This window comes from Oryzias latipes, chromosome 14 (assembly GCF_053564925.1).
Source record: "Oryzias latipes strain Hd-rR chromosome 14, Olatipes_Hd-rR_3.1".
NCBI lineage: Eukaryota > Metazoa > Chordata > Actinopteri > Beloniformes > Adrianichthyidae > Oryzias > Oryzias latipes.
In genome coordinates, this window is record NC_136250.1 from 27,771,406 (window position 1) to 27,790,681 (window position 19,276).

The 19,276-nt window shown below is 40.4% G+C and overlaps 1 protein-coding gene across 5 annotated transcripts in view; it reads left to right on the plus strand.

Moving 5' to 3' along the window:
* cadm1a (cell adhesion molecule 1a) overlaps positions 1-19,276 on the plus strand; it is a 501,435-nt gene that overhangs the window by 402,865 nt on the left and 79,294 nt on the right. For all 5 annotated transcript variants that reach the window (XM_023962566.2, XM_023962565.2, XM_023962567.2 and 2 more), the window contains one exon: positions 8,524-8,620. In XM_023962566.2, coding sequence (XP_023818334.1) covers positions 8,524-8,620 — 97 coding nt within the window. The remainder of the gene's footprint in view (positions 1-8,523; positions 8,621-19,276) is intronic.

Here is a 19,276-nt window from a genome sequence, read left to right on the forward strand (position 1 = left end):
TATAGCCCATGGCAAATTTAGCTCCAATGACTTTAATTTCTACTTAATCAAGTTCTGCTCCCACCGACTCCAACAGCTGATGTGACATCTTTTTGAGCTCAGCGCCCTCGTACGGCACAACGTGCAGCAGATCTGCTTCTGCTCAGAGATTCAAATTGAAATTTTCTCTGTAACGGTTTCTATCTAGCGCCTCAAATGTCATCTTAAGAGCTGGACAGATGCATTTCTGCATCACTTAAGCAGTCAGAAGCTTTTGGACGTTACTCCAAACATTTACATTCAGGGGATTTGTTGCTGTGAACTCCCAGCATGCAACCAAAGTGGCTTGCAATCTGCCTGAAGCCGCCCTTTGTTGAGCTTAATGCCTCACAAAACATAAAGCAAAACATCATGACAGCACCTGCAGAGGGTTCACCATGAGGCGCTAACCGTTCATGACCCTTTTAAGTGTCAGATTAGTAAAAAAATAGATTTTTTCTAAGTCAGATCAGTTCTGGAGCAGCATTAAGGTGACAGATAAAATGGAATTAAACTTGACACTTGATAGAATAAAGTGGTCATGGATGACCACTTTATGGATGAGCATGATGAGGCTTTTAACGCCAGTCATACATTGTGTTTAAACCAAATGAAGGTGCTGTGACAGCATAAATATGCATAGCTCTAAAGGGGCGGGGTCACAGGAACTAAGTTCCTTGTGACCAGCAGAGCCGTTTGATGTTATCTCAGTAATCTATCGAGTTTATTTGAGTTTGTGCAGAATTCATCTGTCCATTTTATGTGGAATAAAATGCCCCCCCCCCCATAGTGGGAGGGAGGGGGGGTCAACCTACTGAGCGTTGGGTTGATGCTTTTAAAAACGTCAACAGAGTTGTCAGATAAATTCCTCTAGACCACATGTGTCAAACTCATGCACCGAAAGAGAATCAAAGTTTTAAATTTCTTAGAATAAAAAATAAAACTTGGTGTGTATTTATTCTATGGAGGGGGAATCAGACTTGTTTTTAGCTCAAACAGCATCCTTCCTTATCTGCAAAGGACAGCGTGTCGTAAAACCCCCGCATCCTAGTTTGGGGTAAGAAGCAGGGGATAAAACACAAAAGAATTGTTGCTGAAAAGGTAAAAATGTTAAAAAATAAAAGCAATTTCTTTCACAAGAGTCCAGTGAACGCAAGGAAGGTGGAAGTTCCTTCCATCGTCTGCTTCAAAAGATCGGTCTCCTCTGGTTTTCTAGAATCTATCAGCAGATTTTGCCCGGGAACCAGTGAACAGACTTTAAAATGGGGGGTGTTGTGTCAGTCCTCCTGACACAATTTCATCCAGGCTGGGGACCAGCACAGGGAATTTCCCCCTGCAGCGACAGGCAGTAGCGTGAAGGGTCTTGCCCAAGGACCCACACTGGAGGTGTCCCATGGAAATTGAACCCTTGGTTTCCCATGTACCAGCTCTGCGCTTCACCAACTGAGCCATCCAGCCACTAAATAGGAAACTATGATATCATGATGACAGTATACCTATTCATGAACCCATGTCCTCATGTGATCTATTTGTATTGTCTTTCATGTTAAATGCTCTTCCTAACACGACACTATTTTACCGGGCTTGGGACAGGCACAAGCAGGACACTGGTTTGTGTCTTGTGTTTTTCTGTCCGTCCATCTTTTCACTTTTATTCTTATTTAATTGAAGTTTTTTGCCACTTTTGTCTCTTTGGTCATGGGCAGTCGTGTCATTTGGGGTGGGGTTGCCCCCCCTCTTTCCCATGCCTACATCCGGCGTTGCTCCTTGCCCCTTTGGTGCATTACAGCATGACGGCTGAAGCCTCGGCGTGAAGCGGTGTGAGGCGCGGTGCCGGTGGTCCATGTGGGCTCCCTGTTATCAGAGGCCAGCAAAATGTCATGCTGCCTCTGTAGATCCACTGATCTCTTCCTCTAGCGCTCGCAGGGAAAGGTCAGATAGCTAAAGAGTAAATTTTATTTTTAACTAGAATGCTAGGACACGCCGCGGGCCAAAGATATGAAGTTTCAGAGGCATAAAACGAGGGAATGTTTTGATTTTGTGCTCAGTAATGGAAGCAAAAGCTGGTCGGTTTTTCCATGGGTCAGCTGTTGGCGTGGAAAAATAACCCCACGTCAGTGGGGGGGGGGGGGGGGGGGGGTTCTGGAGCCTCTGCGTGATCTGGAAAGTAGTGTTAAAGCAACCTCTAAATCTTGCTTTTTTTCTCTAAATCGTGCTTTTTGTGGGAGTTTTCAGCTTTTCCACTAATGTCTGAGATTTTTCGGTTGTTGGGACCTTTGATTAGATCATAAGTCACTGTTGAAACGAGGGCGGCTTGTTTCAGCCAGCCTGTTGTAAGTTAAGCGTGTTCTTCTGGCTGTGTGAAATAAATTCACTTTTTTTTTTATTCCAGTGTGATGAAGAGCAATGTGAACAGTTAAATTTGGTTATTTTCTCAAATTGTTTCCAACAATTTTGCCTCCACTGTTGAAAATCTGTGTCTTTCCTGGAAATGGTTAACTAAATGAATCATTGGTGCTATAAAATGCTTTGTTTGAGGTTAATTATGTGGGTATGTGGAGCAGGCCAGCTTGTTTTCCCCTTAAGGTTGGCTGGATGGTGATGAGGCGAGACACACAATAAAGCAACTAATTCTGTTAGCATAATGATGACGGCCATCTCGTGTACATATATATATATATATGGTGGACGCTCCTTCATTTCTACTAGTGCTGTAATCTGAATCTGGCAGTTTTTTTGTTGTTTTTTTTCATCATGCAGAAACCAGAAAGCGTCTTCACAACTACTTCACAACAACCTACAGACGCTTGCCGCCCTTCACGTTTATAGCTTTGAGATGACAAGGTCAGTTGCAAGCACTGGAAACGTTGCAGGATGCCACATAGTGCCTGGAATGGAAATAAAGCCAAAGGGCTGCAGTCTAAATCCGTGCATGCCCACTGAGCAGAGGACCTGGCGCTTCGCCCGTCCGCTGTCCATCAACCAAACCGAAAGCCAGCCTCTGACAGGGTGTGATTTAGACAGATGGACAAGCAGACACGTGTTGTTTATTACAGAGAAGGTCGAACAGCAGTGTGCAACTTTACTGCCGTCTTTGAAGCCGTAACTCAGGCTAGATTCTGCCGTCTGCAGGCTGATTAAAAATGCAACCACCAAATAGAACATTTAGGCCATAAAAGCGGGCAGAGAACAAGAACATTTTACTGCACTGTTGGAAACTGTAATTACACTTTTCTGCAATCATTCTTGTGACGGATGTCAAAGATATACTGTTTTGGTTTTGTTGATTCCTACAAAAGTAAAATCACAAATTGTCCTATTAATAAAGGATGCATGTTTTTTTTTTAGTAAGATTCGTTCATAGAAAATAGAACATTTTAATTTAAACGCATATTTATTCCCCAAAAAACGTTTAAATAGAAAGGTTTCTTTGAAAATATATAGTTATTAAATTTTAAGGGTTACCATTATCTTCTTTAAAGATCCACTCTGCTCACTATTTGATCCATTTTTAAAGCATTCTCAGTGGTCTTTTACCACTGAGTACGCCATTATTAGGCAAAATTAAAATCCTGTGTCATTTTCCAGAACATACTTACTGCAGAGCAGCAGGAGTTCATTAGAAATTCACCTCTGACTTATGGGTGGGACCGTTGGCACCCTCCCATTTCTGAGAGGTTGGTGCAGGGAGCATTTTTCTATGCGACAAATACAATTTTTCAAATGGATTATATTTTTCGTCCGCTTCAGAATCACAGCTTTTTAAATAAAGCTAAACTTCTAAAAATAATTTTTCATGTTTAATTTTCTTAATATGTGTCCTCCCTCTTTAGAAAACCCTTCTCTTATTGGAGTCTTTCTATTGGAATATTACCGGCCCGTAGCTGTAATGTTTGGAATTTTTAACATTTTTTTTTACGGTGCTGTTTTGTTTTGCACATCTTTGAATCCATGGATAATATATTTATTTATATGAAAACACGAGCAACAGTAATATTTAAAACGGGGCAGGAGCTTTGGTCTCTTAGGTCCCCCTGCTGGTTTGTCCAAACAGAATCAGTTTTCCTCAAAGAGAAAGTTTCTGCTCTGCAATCTTTATCAAGTAACCTCCTTGAGTTAAGTTCTATTGGGTCTGTTTTTGTTAGGTTTGTTTATAGTTTCACTGAACATCAGTGCCGAGCAAAGTTCAAGACTGGATTATGGTGTGCAGTAAAGACACAGTAAAGGAGCAGTGGCTTGTGTAACAGGAAGCTTTTGCCTTTTTAGCTTAAACTTGCCTTAAAGAAATGCAGTTGGAGCATTTGAGGAAGGCAATTTATTCTTTTTTTTATATTTTTATTCAGTCTTTACTTTCCTTCACCCTCAAGGGTTCAAGAACATGAAGATGCTCCCTCTAGAGCCCTCTTGCCATCCTTAAGTACTTTGACATTTCACCGTTTTAAACATGTATCTGTTTACTCCCAATAGAGAGTGGAAATGGTAATGGGTTTTAAGATGGTTTTATGCCCAACATTAAAGTTCAAACCTCCCCGCAGTTTGCAAACTGCTGCGGCTCTGAAGCTGCAGATGTCATCAACTCTCTGCCTCCTGGAGTCCACTCATCTGGACCACGAGGCTCGGACGGGTCTGCGGTTTGTCACAGAGGTCAACACCATCCTGCTTGAACTGCTGAGCGAAGTTCCAGGAAGAAAGCGGAGACGCTTTCGCAGTTGTTTGGATCACTGATGGCCTGACTTAAAGAGAAGACCCATGTGATGCTCCTCGCTGGGTTGTACTCGGACTTTCAGCACCGCTCTGCCTTCTTAAGCAGATGGTTTTTCACTTGTTGGGTTTCTTGATGTTGGACAAGAGTCTAAGCGACAGTTTGTCACTTGTGTGATCTCATTCTAGAATATTTGTTACAAAAGAAACTGTTGTATATTTTAGGAGATATGCAACTAATTTCAACAGACTGGAAGAAGAGTTGAAGAATTTGAGGAAAAAAGAGATGTTTAGACTATGGTCACCAAAAACGCCACTGCGCGGCGGCCTAAAAGCAAGTTTTTCAGCCAATTCGGCAGGCGGCTCCTAATTAGGAGGCGGCAGTCGCATTTTTACATGCTGTGCAATGGCCAAGGAGGTTTTAAGAAAAAGTTTGAAATTTGACAGCGACCAAACAGATTTTCTCTAAAACACACATCTCTAAAATAAACGTCGTCCAATTAGAGCTGCTGCTGGCCTGCAACCCGGCTGCCACCGTCCTGTGTCACCAGATTTAATAACAGCGTCGTCCCCGCCTGACTGACCCCTAACGGGCGCTGCCTACATTCATGACCACACCAATGACTTTCAAATTATTGGGTGGCAGCATGACATCTTGAAAATTCTGCTGTTGTTTCCCCATCGCAGGATGGTATCTTTCAAAGATCCATTTCAAAGAAAATGGTGTTTTTTTGTGGGGTTTTTTTTGATTATGGAGAGCACAGATAAAGAAAATTTAGCTTAAAATTGCATTTTGGATTCTTTCTTTAATCAAAGTGTTTGTGAATCAAGACAAGATCTTGTTTGAAAATAAGCCACAAGCTCCGTGCTCTGCTCCATTCTGATGCATCCACTTATAGACAAAGAGATCCATGAACGTCTTTGTTTTCCTCGTCTGAGCTGGAATCTGGATTTAACCTGTACGGCTGGTAAGCTCCAACCCTGCTCACCATTTCTGCTGCACCGCTAATGTTAGGTCGGGGGTGTGAGGGGTTGTACGCTAGCAGGAGAGCCCGTAAACTGATAGGTGAAGGGAGGGGACGGTGTTGTTTGGCGCCAACAGCCCCATCTACAACTCAGAGGCGAATTTTTAATGAACTCCTGCCGCTCTGCAGAAAACAACACCTTTCTTTTTCTTTTATTAGGACTAAAAACAACATAATCGTGCTTAAAAGACCACTGGGAACATTTCGAAAAGACAGCATAAGATGATTGGACTTTAAGCTAAATTAAATATTGAGTAAGTTCAGTTAAAAAGATGGAGCAGAGAATAAACTTGGTGCAAAATAATGTGTTGGACCAGCAGCAGCAGCTGAAAGCAGCTAAACAGGCTGATGCGAAGCTGCTTGTGACGGGTTCGAACATGACGTTGCATAAAGCGCAGAACCAACAGTGCAGTGTCTGCATGGAGAACAGATAAACAAGGAAAACGATGCACCACACACTGATGAGGCAGGACGCCGTCTTCAGGCAGAGCCTCTTCAGTCGTTTCTTCCCCTCACTGATCCAAAGAACTGTTAGTTATGGTGATGATGATTGGAGAAAATACAAAGTAAGAGTGACCCTAAATCTAAATCTAGATTCCTGTTCTAGGAAGAATGTGTTGTCTTTCCATCATGGGCCAAGCCTTGTAAAGCCCACCCGCCTCTGCTATTATTATCTTCTCCCAATAGAATCATTCCACAACCGTGCAAAATGTATATCTTCAAAAATGGGGGCTGTAACGAGTATCCGAATACTCAGATATTTGCTATCTGTTCCAGAAGAAATGAGTGTGAATATTTATGACGTCAGAGATTACTGATTTTCTTTTCTTTTTTTTTCTTTTAGACATATAGTAGAGTATAGTAAAAAGACACTCCAGGAAATGTAATTGTGGCTCTAAAGTGCAAAATATTGTTGGATTTTAAATTAAACTAATGAAGCTAGATGTGCTACTGTAGCAGGAAGTAAATACATATTCAAAGTGAAGTGTTGGTGAGGCTCACCTTTTCAAAGTAAAACTGTCAAGTTTTTTATTTTAGGTAAAGAAAAAATTGACTCAAGTTCCGTTTATTGAAAGAAGTTCTCCAAAACTGATTTTGTTTTAAATTTGGTCAACATTTTGACTAAAACTGTGATTAATTGTGATTTTAAGAATCTTACATAATCCGGTGATTGATTTCGTACTGGAAGACATCTGTACAGCGTTCATTTAAACTGTTTTGGTTCTTCCACTGAAGATGTCAGTGTTGCTTTTGACAATCAGTAACATAATTCTAGGTCCTGGAGAAAAGTCGTCATGTAACGCTAAACAGTAGTAATGGTTTTGCGTATCGGTGCAAAGACGATGTGAAAAGCTGCTTATTTCCTTCTCAGAATGAGCTGATTCACGTTGACGGTGTGAACAGTCGAGGGGTTACGGCATACCGTCCCGGCGACAGCTCTGGTGTTAAAGGACTGTGAGGGTTTTCTAGTTGTTCCATTTCTAGGAGTCGCTGTGTCTTAATTTACTAACTTCTAGTCATTGATCTACTGGAACGGTCGTCAACTAAACTTTGGGCATGGAAACACTGTGGAAGCATTTTCAGGATTTGTTGTTAAATCATCCAAAACAGAAGCGATGTAAAAAAAAAAAATCAGAAAATATTGATGAAAAAAAAATCTTCATGTTTTTATCTTTTGTGGTTTTTTTATTCTGATTTCCTGTTTTAAATCAAGGTATAAATGACTAAATAAATATTATTTTTAATTTTAATACATCCAAACAAACATATAATAAACATTTAAGCACAACGTATATTAAATAGTAAGAATCGTAGTTAGATCCGTGAATCGTTGATCTTGATTCGTGAATGGAATCGTATCGCCACCCCAGTAATGATCCACATCCTTAACGATGAATCATTCATAGTTAAATATGACATTTCATTTTAACTTGTTTATAAAATGCACTTCCTGAGCTCTCTTTCTTTCTCCCTCTCTCCATCTGTCTGTCTGTGATCAGATGTTCGTCCCTCAGGTTTCTTAGTTATTTCGGCACACATGTAGGTTGATCCAGAACCTTTTAAAATAGCATAAAAATTCAGTTTGTCCTTGTTCATTTGGATGTGTGGTTGAAATACAAATGGAATTCCTCTTTTCTTAGTGTGATCTTATCCACATTGCATTGGGTCTTGGTGCTCCATTCCCGCTGTTTAACATATTTTTTGGGTGCAATTATACATTCTTCCATTTTTTTGTTTTTTATTACTGTGTTCTGCTTTCTGATTGGCTGTTGATCCCTATCAATCAGTCTCCTCTGTGCTGTGTCTCCTGTACAAAATGCATTCAGTCTACATAATCTACGTAAACAAGCAGAACTTTAGTCCTGCTTTGTGGATTTATTCATGGACTGTGACCCCACAATAAAGGAGGGACCACTGCAGTCTTAACTAACCTTGTGAGGAGAAGATCAGCTGACTGGTCAGCCAGTGTTTCATTCCGCAGAAAAAGGAATCTCATTTTTATACAGGTAGAATCAAAATGACCCAGCCCTGAACCAATGAGTCGAATCAAACATGATGGTTATTGCAGGTTTCTGTGAACAAACATCAAAGTCAGGTTTGCAGCATGAAGACATAAAGCCTCATATTGACCCGATTAATAGTTAAAGAGTTTAGCTGTGGAACGAAGGCTCTCGCTGCATTTCACCAAAACACGAGTCGAACACATTTTCTCTCTATTTCTGGTATTTTTTCCTGCATTTTATTTAAATATATATATTTATTTCTTCCCCCTTTTCAGACAAACCGGAGGTGAAGATCGCGGTGAGGTTTCCTCAGGGTTTGACGAGGGAAGGAGAGAACCTGGAGCTGACATGTCAAGCCAAAGGCAAACCGCAGTAAGAGGCGCTCGCACTCTTTTTAGCCAATTAAATCAAACCGCAGGGAGTTAATAGCATCCCCACCTGCTAACAGATGCACACTTATGTTTATCCAGACAGCGTTCCTTCATCGCATTGCAGATGTGTTTAGATCCATGGCTTTCACTGATGTGATTTGGCTGTCCAGAGGAATAAGCCCTGAATTTTAACTCTGCATTACTCAATCTCTGTTGGCTGTAGAAAAATGGATTAAAAGAAGATGTGAAGCACTTGTTACACTCACACAAATCATTTCTGTTAGATCAGTGGCCAACCCCGGTGCCCCGGACCGGTACCGGGCCTCAGACAAATATAAAAAAAAAAAGGAAAAAACCTGATTTACATTTTCTGTTTTATTTTTAATCTGATTCTGAAGGAAGTTTTATTCTGGAAAACTACTGGATTTTCTCCACCAGATCCGACTCATTCTTGATGCAAGTCGCTCGGTCACGTGTTTAAAATCCATCCACTACGTTTGTAAAGCGCCTCCACCGACCACTAAATTGAAGCCCCGGAGCTACCACGTTCAACAAAAAGACAAAAGAAGGAGAGTTTCTTATGGCAGAAAAGAGTCGGAGAGGAAACAGAAGAAGAACCTTCCACTTCATAATGAGAGAAAGCTGCATTTAACAGAAATAACCAGGAGTCTTTACTCCAAACATGGATTTATTGTGACAGTTGTTCCCACAAACCTTAATAATAATGCAGAATATTCAGCAACTGGCTGTCTTATGTTTCTGCTAATAAAGTTTTTCAAATGGTGGATTCACATTTATTATTAAAGAATACTAGTTTTAGTTACCGTTTGTTATTTATATTTATCCGTCGCACCTTAAAAAAGTTGGACGAGGCTCAAACTGCCGTCAGCAGCTTCCACTTTTTAACAGTTAATAGAAAATCTAGATCACATTTTGATGGTTCCCACACAAAATCTAGTGAACAAATAACTTTTAAAGCAGATGTTTTACAGAGGATGAAGATAAACCTTAAAATCAAACGTGAAGGAAAACCGGAAGCTGAAAAGAAAAAAAAATCAGACGCTCACTTTAGCCTCGTTTTCGTGGTCAAAACGCAGACACGATGCAGATGCCGGATGATGATGATGCAGATGATCTAGGATGATGTCATTCGGGGCCTCCGAGATCGTGTCGTCTTACTTTGGGGTAGGAAATTGTTTACCCGATAACAACTCATATTTTATTAGAAATATGTCTTCAGTGTGCTAAATTATCATACATGCAGATAAAGGCTTAAAGATATTCAAACAGATTCTGACGGGTTTTTTTTCATGCATATTTCTTTTAACACATCATAAATGATCCTATCTATAATCATTACAGAAATGTATGGCACGTTTTTTTGTTTTGTAGATGTTATCAAAAAGTTTTAAAAAAAAGATCTTCATTTGAAAAATGTAAAATGTAGACTTTAATGGGTTAAGTTTTATAGCACCACATGAGGTTAGATGATGGATAACAATAGAAAAAAAACTCAACAACTACGACCATAATACAAAGTGAACAAAACGGAATCTGACGTTTTCCTTGGTTTCTTTTGTGGGCCAATGCCACCATAGCAGTGAGTAAGGCTATGTGTTAAAGACTTCATTTCCTCTGCAGCGTTTTAACCTTCAAGGCATGAATGAGAGCTGCTTGAGCCTTTGAAAAACCTGACGCTGTCATCTGAAAAATCTCGCCGTCTCTCATTAGGCCGCTCTCCTCTCCGCATACCATCCGTGTAAACAGGTGTTGATTTGGCGGGATCACAGGACTTCGTTGTACGAGATGTAATGGAGTGCAAATGAAGCCATTAGAGTCAACAGGGTTGACTAAAGGAGCCCCACTGAACTAACCAAACATCAATATAGTTACCGCTGTTTGGATGAATCATAATAGTTTGTTGACAAGGTAATTCAGATTTGAAGAGAACAAAGCAATCATTGGATGGAGCCAGAGTTATGAAAATCACATTACATGCGCTCAACTCCGAGGTGTTTATTTTCTTCTAATATGTGAGTAAATACTGTGCTGTGGCGACAAATGACAGCCTCAAAGAGAAAAGCTCCTGACGCAACAAGTAAGGTGTTTTGATTGAACAGGCATGAAAAGTGGCTCTGAAGCGTTTCTGTAAAGGAGGATAAATGATTAGCCTCCATTTATAATGAAACACAATGGTGATGATGATGATGATGATGATACACTATTTTAAAGAACAAACGGCATCTGTGGGATTTTTCAAACAGCTGCATCGAACTTCAAACAAAAACAAAAAAAAAATCCAGATTTTTCCCCTTTTTCTATATTAATGCCAGTTAAACAACAACACACAGAATAGACAATCGTGGAAAATGGAAACACGTGACAGAGAAAAGGCAAGAAATGGAAACAATCCACTTGTAAGGCATAAACAACGACTATATATGATGAGAACTGGACCACTCCCCCCCCCAGACCGGTGGCCCCTGAAGTCCAAATCACATCATCAAATCACTCAATGCAAAAAAGGGCCTATTTCATGCAAAAACAATATTTTGAGCTACTAGCTGGCGATATTTTGCTCCATTTACCCATCTCTCAGTATTCGACAATAGTCTTCTCAATGGGCTGTATACCAGTAATTGTATGAGAACATGAAATCATAGAATTCAATAGTTAGTGGCTAAACGAAACCAGGAAACTGGGAGCACAGATGAGCCAATTGGAATCTGGAATCAATCCCGCTCTCCTGGAGAGAAGTGGGAAAGAGGGACAACACATGAATCGCACTGCACCAAACAGAGGCATGGAGAACTAAATGATCAAGAATAGAGGAGAGGAGACGTAGATGAGAATAGAGGACAGAACCCCAGTGCACCATACTTTCCCCAGCTTCTAACTTCCAGCAGTCTACTAGCGACCAATTGTTATTATTCCTCCATAAACCTGTGCTCTGAGCACCAGCCCCTCCCAATAAACAAAAAACGGGTTGGGTTCTCTCATTGTGACGTAGATAAGCACCGCCCACCCAGGCTAACACACAACCCACACTGTCTCCGTAGAGCTAGCGGTGATTGGCTAAACACTTTTTATATGCACAATATGTTTGAGAAGTGTTAGATCTTGCTCGTTTTCATGGTCAAAACGCAGACACGCCGCTTAGGCCGGCTCTAGGACGACGTCATGAAATGGGCGGCACCCACAAGGAGTGAAAGGCGGTGCCTTACAGATCGAGTCATCTTACTTCTGGGTTGAGCTCAGGAAACTAAGTAATAATTCCTTAAAAATGTGTTTTTTAGTGTGCCATAGTTAATATATTAGTATATATATACTGTAGTTTACTCTGAAAAGCTTAAGAATTGCATGATATAGACCCTTTAGAGACCATTAAAAAAGCAAAACAAAAAGCACATAGACAACATTACATCTCACAAAACAAAATTCCACAAACCAAAACAAAATATTAAAAAAAAAAATCAGAAAATGAAAGTAATTTCAGGAATACAAAATGAAATTTTAGAAAAACTAAACCATGAGTCATCGGAAAAGGTATAGGTACTTTTGGACAACACTGATTGGATGATAAGATCCTATTTGCTATATGTCAAATAAGTTTGAGTTGAAACGATAGACAAACTTCATCAAGTTAAGTCTGAAAATATATAATTCCTCCACCAATAGTGCGGAAATTACGTTACGTCCACCATCTAGGGGAAAAATGCCACAGGAACATGTTAAAAAGTCATGTTTTCTTTTGTTTGTTGTAAGAGAAAGTCTAACTTTGTGAATTTCTTTTTCTTTCACAACAACAGTAGATCTTATTAAGTTTGATCAACAGTCCACGGCAGATTGCTTCCCCGGCTTTTGACCTTACCGGGCCTCTAAACCCCCGTTGGACCTGGTCTGCCCAATTTTTTGTGTCAGATTTTAATTGATTTAATTAAAGTGGTAAATTACAGTTACTAAACCATAAAACCCAAAAGACAGAAGCTGTAACTTTTAATCTTAACCATCAGCATCTCCTGCTGTTGTCAGTTGGGGGGGGGGATATTTCCTCCAACTGTAGCATGCATTTAAGGCCCGACTTACGCTTGTGTCTAAAGCGCACCACTGTGATTAGATAATCTCAAAGATGTAAAGCACAGGAAAGTTATTAAAAATTCGCCTTTGTATTTTGATCCAACACTAAGAAAGTCCTCGTTTGCACTGCTCTCAACACTCATCCCCGTTTTAAGATCTTCTAGATGATAAACCCCAGGCAAACTCATGCAGAGCTGATGAAGTTGCACTTCAAAAGCCAAGCTGCTTCCCCCAGGATGCTCCTGCGGTGCTGGGCCGGGGCCGGGGATCAAACTCTTCACAAAACCCTTAAGTTTTGGACGGCCTGCCTCAACCCCTGAGCTTGCAAAATGCTAATGTTGTCAGTTTGACTTGTTTGTAGTTTTTCGAGGCAAAGCAAACTGCAACTCTGACCCTGCATCCTCAGGTGGAACAGGCCTTCACTCCACGCTCAGGTTCCAATTTAATTCGAAATCTAATCTTAACCATGAATCAAAACCAATCCCAAACTGTCCGTCTCTTTTAGCATTTTTATTTTGGTCTTAAACTCTGTGTGATTTTCTGAAGGGTAGAAGTACACTTGCACACTTGATTGCCACGCCGCGTGCTTTCTGCTGGGACCCTACCACCACCATCACCACCACCTCCCCATAGTTTTCATACTTGGCATATAGACAAGCTGGCTCCCCATATTCATTTTATAAAGATGAAAACACAATCAATACAGTGAGCCGGGAATTGGAAGTCATTTTCATTAGGGCTGCTGAGAGTTGTGCAGTCATTACCAGCTGATTGCAGAAAGGGCCCAGGCTGCAGCGGCCATTTGTATTCTAGACGCCTGCCCTTCCTCTCTCCTTGCAGCCCAATCTCACCTCTTTGGTCTACCTCTGTCTATCTCCTCACTCTGGATTTATTTTTCCATTCTCACAACATCAGATCCACCTATAGAATTTATTTTTTCCACTCTTCTGGGGGTTTAGGTCCAACTCTGGCTTGGGAAACAGATTTAAATAAATACTTTTTGATTTGTTAGCTGCTGGGGAGAACTTCCTTCTCCGTCCATTAAGCCCATCTGTGGGTACTTTAATAGTTATTTTATTTTCTCAGCTTCACTTTGTTTCCTGACTTGTGTTTTCTGAAAGGAAGCAACTCAACGGAAGCTTAAACCAAATTCAGTTGATTGGTCCATCAGAGGGAAATAACAACCACTGGCAACGACCGTTTCAGATGCCGATACAAAATGACGTTTGTATTCCTTCACTGTAGCTTCTGTGACTGTGGCCACCTGGTCTGATTGTCATAGAAATGAAAACTTTTAACCTTCATGCGACTGCAGAGCTTTAGCTCCAGAGTTGACATTCTTCTGAATGCCACAACTCTTTGACTGTTGATGGGATTGACATAATTCCAACAGATTATGAAGCGGAGAGAAGCAATTTTCTGCTCTTGTGGAACACTTTACAGTGGTAAAGTTTTTACACAATTAACGGAAACCTGAGGGTTCTGGTGTGGAGACGTGTGGCTTTGTGTTGTTATGCAAACCTTTCGAAAAGGTTAAGAGACTTTAAGTGCTGCATATTGATGCAAAGATGTGTTCTACCTGTCAAAATGCGATGATTAATGCAATTATGCCTGCAAATAAAATCCACAGAATCCATTGGTTCCCATTGATTTGTTAAACCAAAGAATTCTGACGCTAAAAAATGTGGCTTTGAGCTGTCGTTCAACCCTTCACTAAAGTCCATTTTCAGAGATTTTACTAACGTAAAATTCCAGATACTTTACGAACATGAAGTGTTGCTTATTGGCACAAAGCCGCTTTCCTCCATGTCACAATCCATCGGTTTATGCAGTTAATGTGAACCAGTGGATTCTGATGCAGAGAAATGCAGGCTTGCGCTTTTCTGCATCACTTTATTAACTTAATGTTTTAAAGACTTTACTAAAGTAAAGCTTTAGAGATTTTAGTTACATAAAGCGTTGCATATCGGCGCAAACTGCTTTCCTTCACGGCAGAATCTGTTGGTTCAAGCAATTAACGTAAACCAACGGATTTTGACGCAGAGCATTCAAGCTTGCCATTTTGTGCAACGCTTTACAAAGAATAAGTTTTAAAGACTTGACTAATGTAAAGTGTTGCATATGGGCGGCCGTGGTGCAGTGCTAGGTCGGTTGACCTCTGACTGGAAGATTGCGGGTTCGATTCCCACCTTGCACGATCATGTGTCGAAGTGTTCTTGGACACTGAAGCCCACCTTAGCTCTGGTGGAAGGTCGCTGCCAGTTTTTGGCAGCGGAGCCGCCATCGAAGGGTGAATGTGGCTTTGGAACGCTTTGGGCCTTCGAGGAAGGTAGAAATAAGCTTTACAAGTCTTTACCATTGACCATATCAGTGAAAAATTGCATTTTCTTGATGGCAGAATCCATTGTTTTGCACAAATATCGTAAAACTAACAAGTTCTGACGTGAAAAAAATTAGGGTATAAGGTGTTATGCACCACTTTATGAAGGTAAAGTTTTAACGTCTTTTAAAGTGTCTCACATCGGCACAAAGCTGTTTTTCCCCATGTCCAAATCCATTGGTATTACGGTAATTGTGTAAACTGTTGAAAAGCTTTGGTAGTGTAAAGAGCTTGAATTAGGCCAGTGAAAGTCCTAGGGTTAAAAGGTCAAGTTAGAAACCGAACTTCCGATGGCCCCATTTTACAGAAAAGGACAATCTTTACTTAAGCAAATATTATTAAAGCAATAGTTTGTTTTAGTTGTATTCCTAAACTCCATATAAGACAACAAAATTATAATTAATACTTGGGCAGAGATTAAAATAAAAATGCTTTTATCATTTTTGGCAGTTTGTTTGTTTAAATAAATAAACTTTGCCAAATAATAAAAAATATCTTGAATATGTGGAGTCAGTTTCTTTAAAAAAAAAATCCCAAAAGTACCAGTGAAATAATTTCTTTTAGCCTTAAAAGAAAGGTATTTATTAAATATAATACCTACATTGACCTTTCAGAATCCTGGTGACTAACAATGAAAATCAAACCAGACCTGTTGGGGTTTGATGAAAACAGAGCTGTTACCAATGAACACTGATTAAAAGGATTTTTTAGGACTCTAAATAAATCCAAGGACTCCTTTTGTGGTCGGCACTTGGCATCATGGGAGCACAGACCCTTGGACAGAAAGAAAGCTGTGAGAGTCAGACTGAGGGGGGGGGGGGGTAAAAGTAAACCTGGAGAGACAGAAAGAAGAAACTGCGGACAGGTTGTTCAGGTCAGCAGCTAAAGATCAGAAACATGGAGCTGGAAGCGCCCCTGTGCTCACAGTCAGCCAACCAAGAAGAGCAGGAGAGAAGCTCATGAAATGCAGCAGCCACTTCAATGCAGCAAGTAAATCACAAGGGAGTGGAGGGCCTCAGCGCATCATGGCAGGATATCCATCAACCTGAGTCGCTGCTATAGTTTAAGCCACCTGAGTGAGGACAAACTACGAACTTCATCAAAAGGGAAAGTTTGAAGCCTTTTTCTTTTTTGAGGAGGAGAGTCTGCTCATCTATAAGTGGGAGCTGGTTTCACAGAATAGTTCAGATGGAGACAAAATAGCTTCTTTAAGTCTTAGTCACAACTGCCTCTAAAGGGCCTATTTGATGCCAGCAGTGATGGGACTTATGGCTCTTTTTAGGGAGCCGAATCTTTTGGATCAGTTCATTTCAAAGAGCCGTTCAAAAGAATGGCTCATTTGGCTCTATTTATATTTGTTAACTTTTAAGTAGTTTATTCATTTATTCCTGGAAATAATGATAGAGAGAATTGTTGGGCTTAGATCTGGATTAGAATAATGAAAACTCAGATTGTCTACCAATAATTCCAAATTCTCAAATTATTTTGGAAATTTCACTTATAGTTTCATTTGGACAAGATGTCAAAGTCTGAAATGGACTCATTGTAAATATTCCTCTGCCAGCACATATTGTACAGTGTGTGTAAAGAGTGTGTACGTGTACTTTGAATATGAATGCAACAGCTCAACCAGATGGTCTGCAACCTCTAAAGCAGGGGTGGGCAAACCTTTTGGTTCGTGGGCAACACAGGGTTAAAAAAACCCAACAGAAGGGCCGGACCAGGAGCAGATGTGTGGATTGTTTTGATAATCTTCCTCAAAAGAGAGAAAAAAATAACATGGATCTAAAGAAAAAACTGCTTTATTTTTAACTAAATTTTTTTTTGTTTGTTTGTTTTTTTAAACAGAACCTATTGGAGTTTTTATTCCAAAACTGGGACTACTTTTCTCATTTTGGTGCCAGTTGCACAAATGGGTCGATGTCCCTCAGATGAAAAAAAGTGTAAAGTTAGAGAAATGCTGCGTTCGTGTGGGGTCGGAATGATCCGAAAAATGACGGTCCAGCTCAGGAATCGCACACGAGCTTCAGACAACACATGAACGCAGAATAACTTTCTGAATTGAACGAAAGTCAGCAATTTTAGTGCAGCATCTACGGGGAGACAACAGCATTAGACAGAAAATAAAATATTCTTATTAAAAAGGGGCCAGATTAAAAAGTTCAACAGGTGGCTCCGCCCCTCATGAACCATTTTAAGATGCAGAAACGAGCTCAGCATTGCATATGGAAAATTCCTGTCGCCACAATAAATGCCTCTAAATAAACCGAATAAACAAATCTCGTTTTGCAACCAAAGCCAGTAAAAAACATTGAAAATAACCAGATAAATATTTTATTTATTATGATATTTATAATTTCACTCATCCAAAAAAATGGGATTATTTGAGAACAAAATCTCTCTTTCCTCAAAAACAGTTCATCACCCTGTCAGGTAGATTATCGCGCTTCAGTTCCATCCTGAAGTCCTTTTCTATTCCGTCAAGGTCAGTGCTGAGAGCCCAGTCTGTCCACTTGTGTTTCTGCGTAGGTCTGAATTTGCTTTAGAGCCGAAAATGTGCGCTTGACAGGCGCAGTGGACACAGGGACGGTCAGCGCCAAACACACAAATCTCTACGGCTCCTCACTCAGATTTTTCTGATGAAGGAAGTCAAGGAGATCAGTGGGAGATTTTCCTACTAAGTCAGTGTTTTTCAACCAGTGTGCTGCGGCACACTAGTGTGCCGTGGGAAATCGCCCTCATTCACTGATATAAAAGCATTTACCACCTCCAGGATATCAGCTCTGTGTTCATCCAAACAGGCCCTGATAAAACACTGAGTAGTTAGGAATATGAAAGATCATAAAATACTTTTTTCTTTGTGTTTATTTGATTAAATTAAAGACATTTTGTTAAGAATGACGGTACCGCAATTTAGCCGTAGCGTCAGCTGTTTTTTTGGAAAAGTCCCGTCCCTTCAACTGTCTCCACCAATCATTCTTGGAGACTCAATCACATGTCATCAGTCTGACCAATCAGAAGTGGTGAAAGTGTTCACTTCCTTGTTCCGATATAGCTCGTAAAGTTGCTCAATTTAAACAAAAATACCAACTAAAGCTCGTCTTTAGCGGTGTAGCTTTCCATAGATTCCGGTGTCAGACCGTGGAACAAGTGAACAAAACAATGAAGCTCAGAGAAACGATCTCCGGCCGTTTTTAAACTACATCTCCCATGATGCATTTGGTAAAGTGACAGCGTCTCAGCGCACAATGAGTCTTCGTGTTTAACGGCTTGAAAAAACAACAAACACACATCAAACAGTTTTTAAATCTTCTAACCTAATTTTTATTAAATCTTTTATAAAGAACAGCTGCAACGTCCTGCTTGTTCTGCCACAATTATCACAAAAATGCATGTGAGATTGCAGAGGGGCTGTACATCAACTGAGTTGATGTACTGCCCCTCTGCAGTACATCAACTGAGTTTCTTCTTTTTTTTTTTTTTTTTTTTTTTTCCTTTTTTTGGATGCTGGTGTGCCGCATGATTTTTATCAAGGTTTAAGTGTGCCGTGGCTCAAAAAAGGTTGAAAAACACTGTAAAAAATCCTCCATGGTGTACATTACAGTCAGCTCTGTTCTTAACTGAGACGGATCAAAAAGAGCTCAGCAGCTCTGCGTCAAAATGGACAAGGCTGCATGTGTCTTCCTGAAACTTCTGTCCAATCAGAAGGTCTGAAAGCTGTGACGTTGCCTAAGCCTGCTAGAGGGCCCCGGTATCACCAACTCAGAATCTGATTGGTTGAAAGAAATGAATGACTGACATTGATTTCGCATCACAAGACCTTCAGAACGGAGAGTGAAGGCCCTGACCCGGGGCTGGCAACAAAGGACAGCTGAAATGCGATTGGTTAAATACTCCAATGTGAAAATGCGTCTGTCTGGAAGCAGCATAACCATCATAAACACAATAAAAGAGAATGGACAGACCACTTGGAGTGAGTTAATGATTGTGCATGGACAAAATATAATTAACACATGATTCAGATATTTTTTAGGCCTTCAGAGAAGGCCCTGACAGCCCACCACTGATGACCACACATATGGACAGTGATGTGTTTATTTTTGCCCTCATGTAGCCAGTTTGTAATGGGACAGGAATAAGAAGACATTTCCCTTGGTAAATATGCTAAAATCCATTGTATTTAATAAATGCGCAGATAAC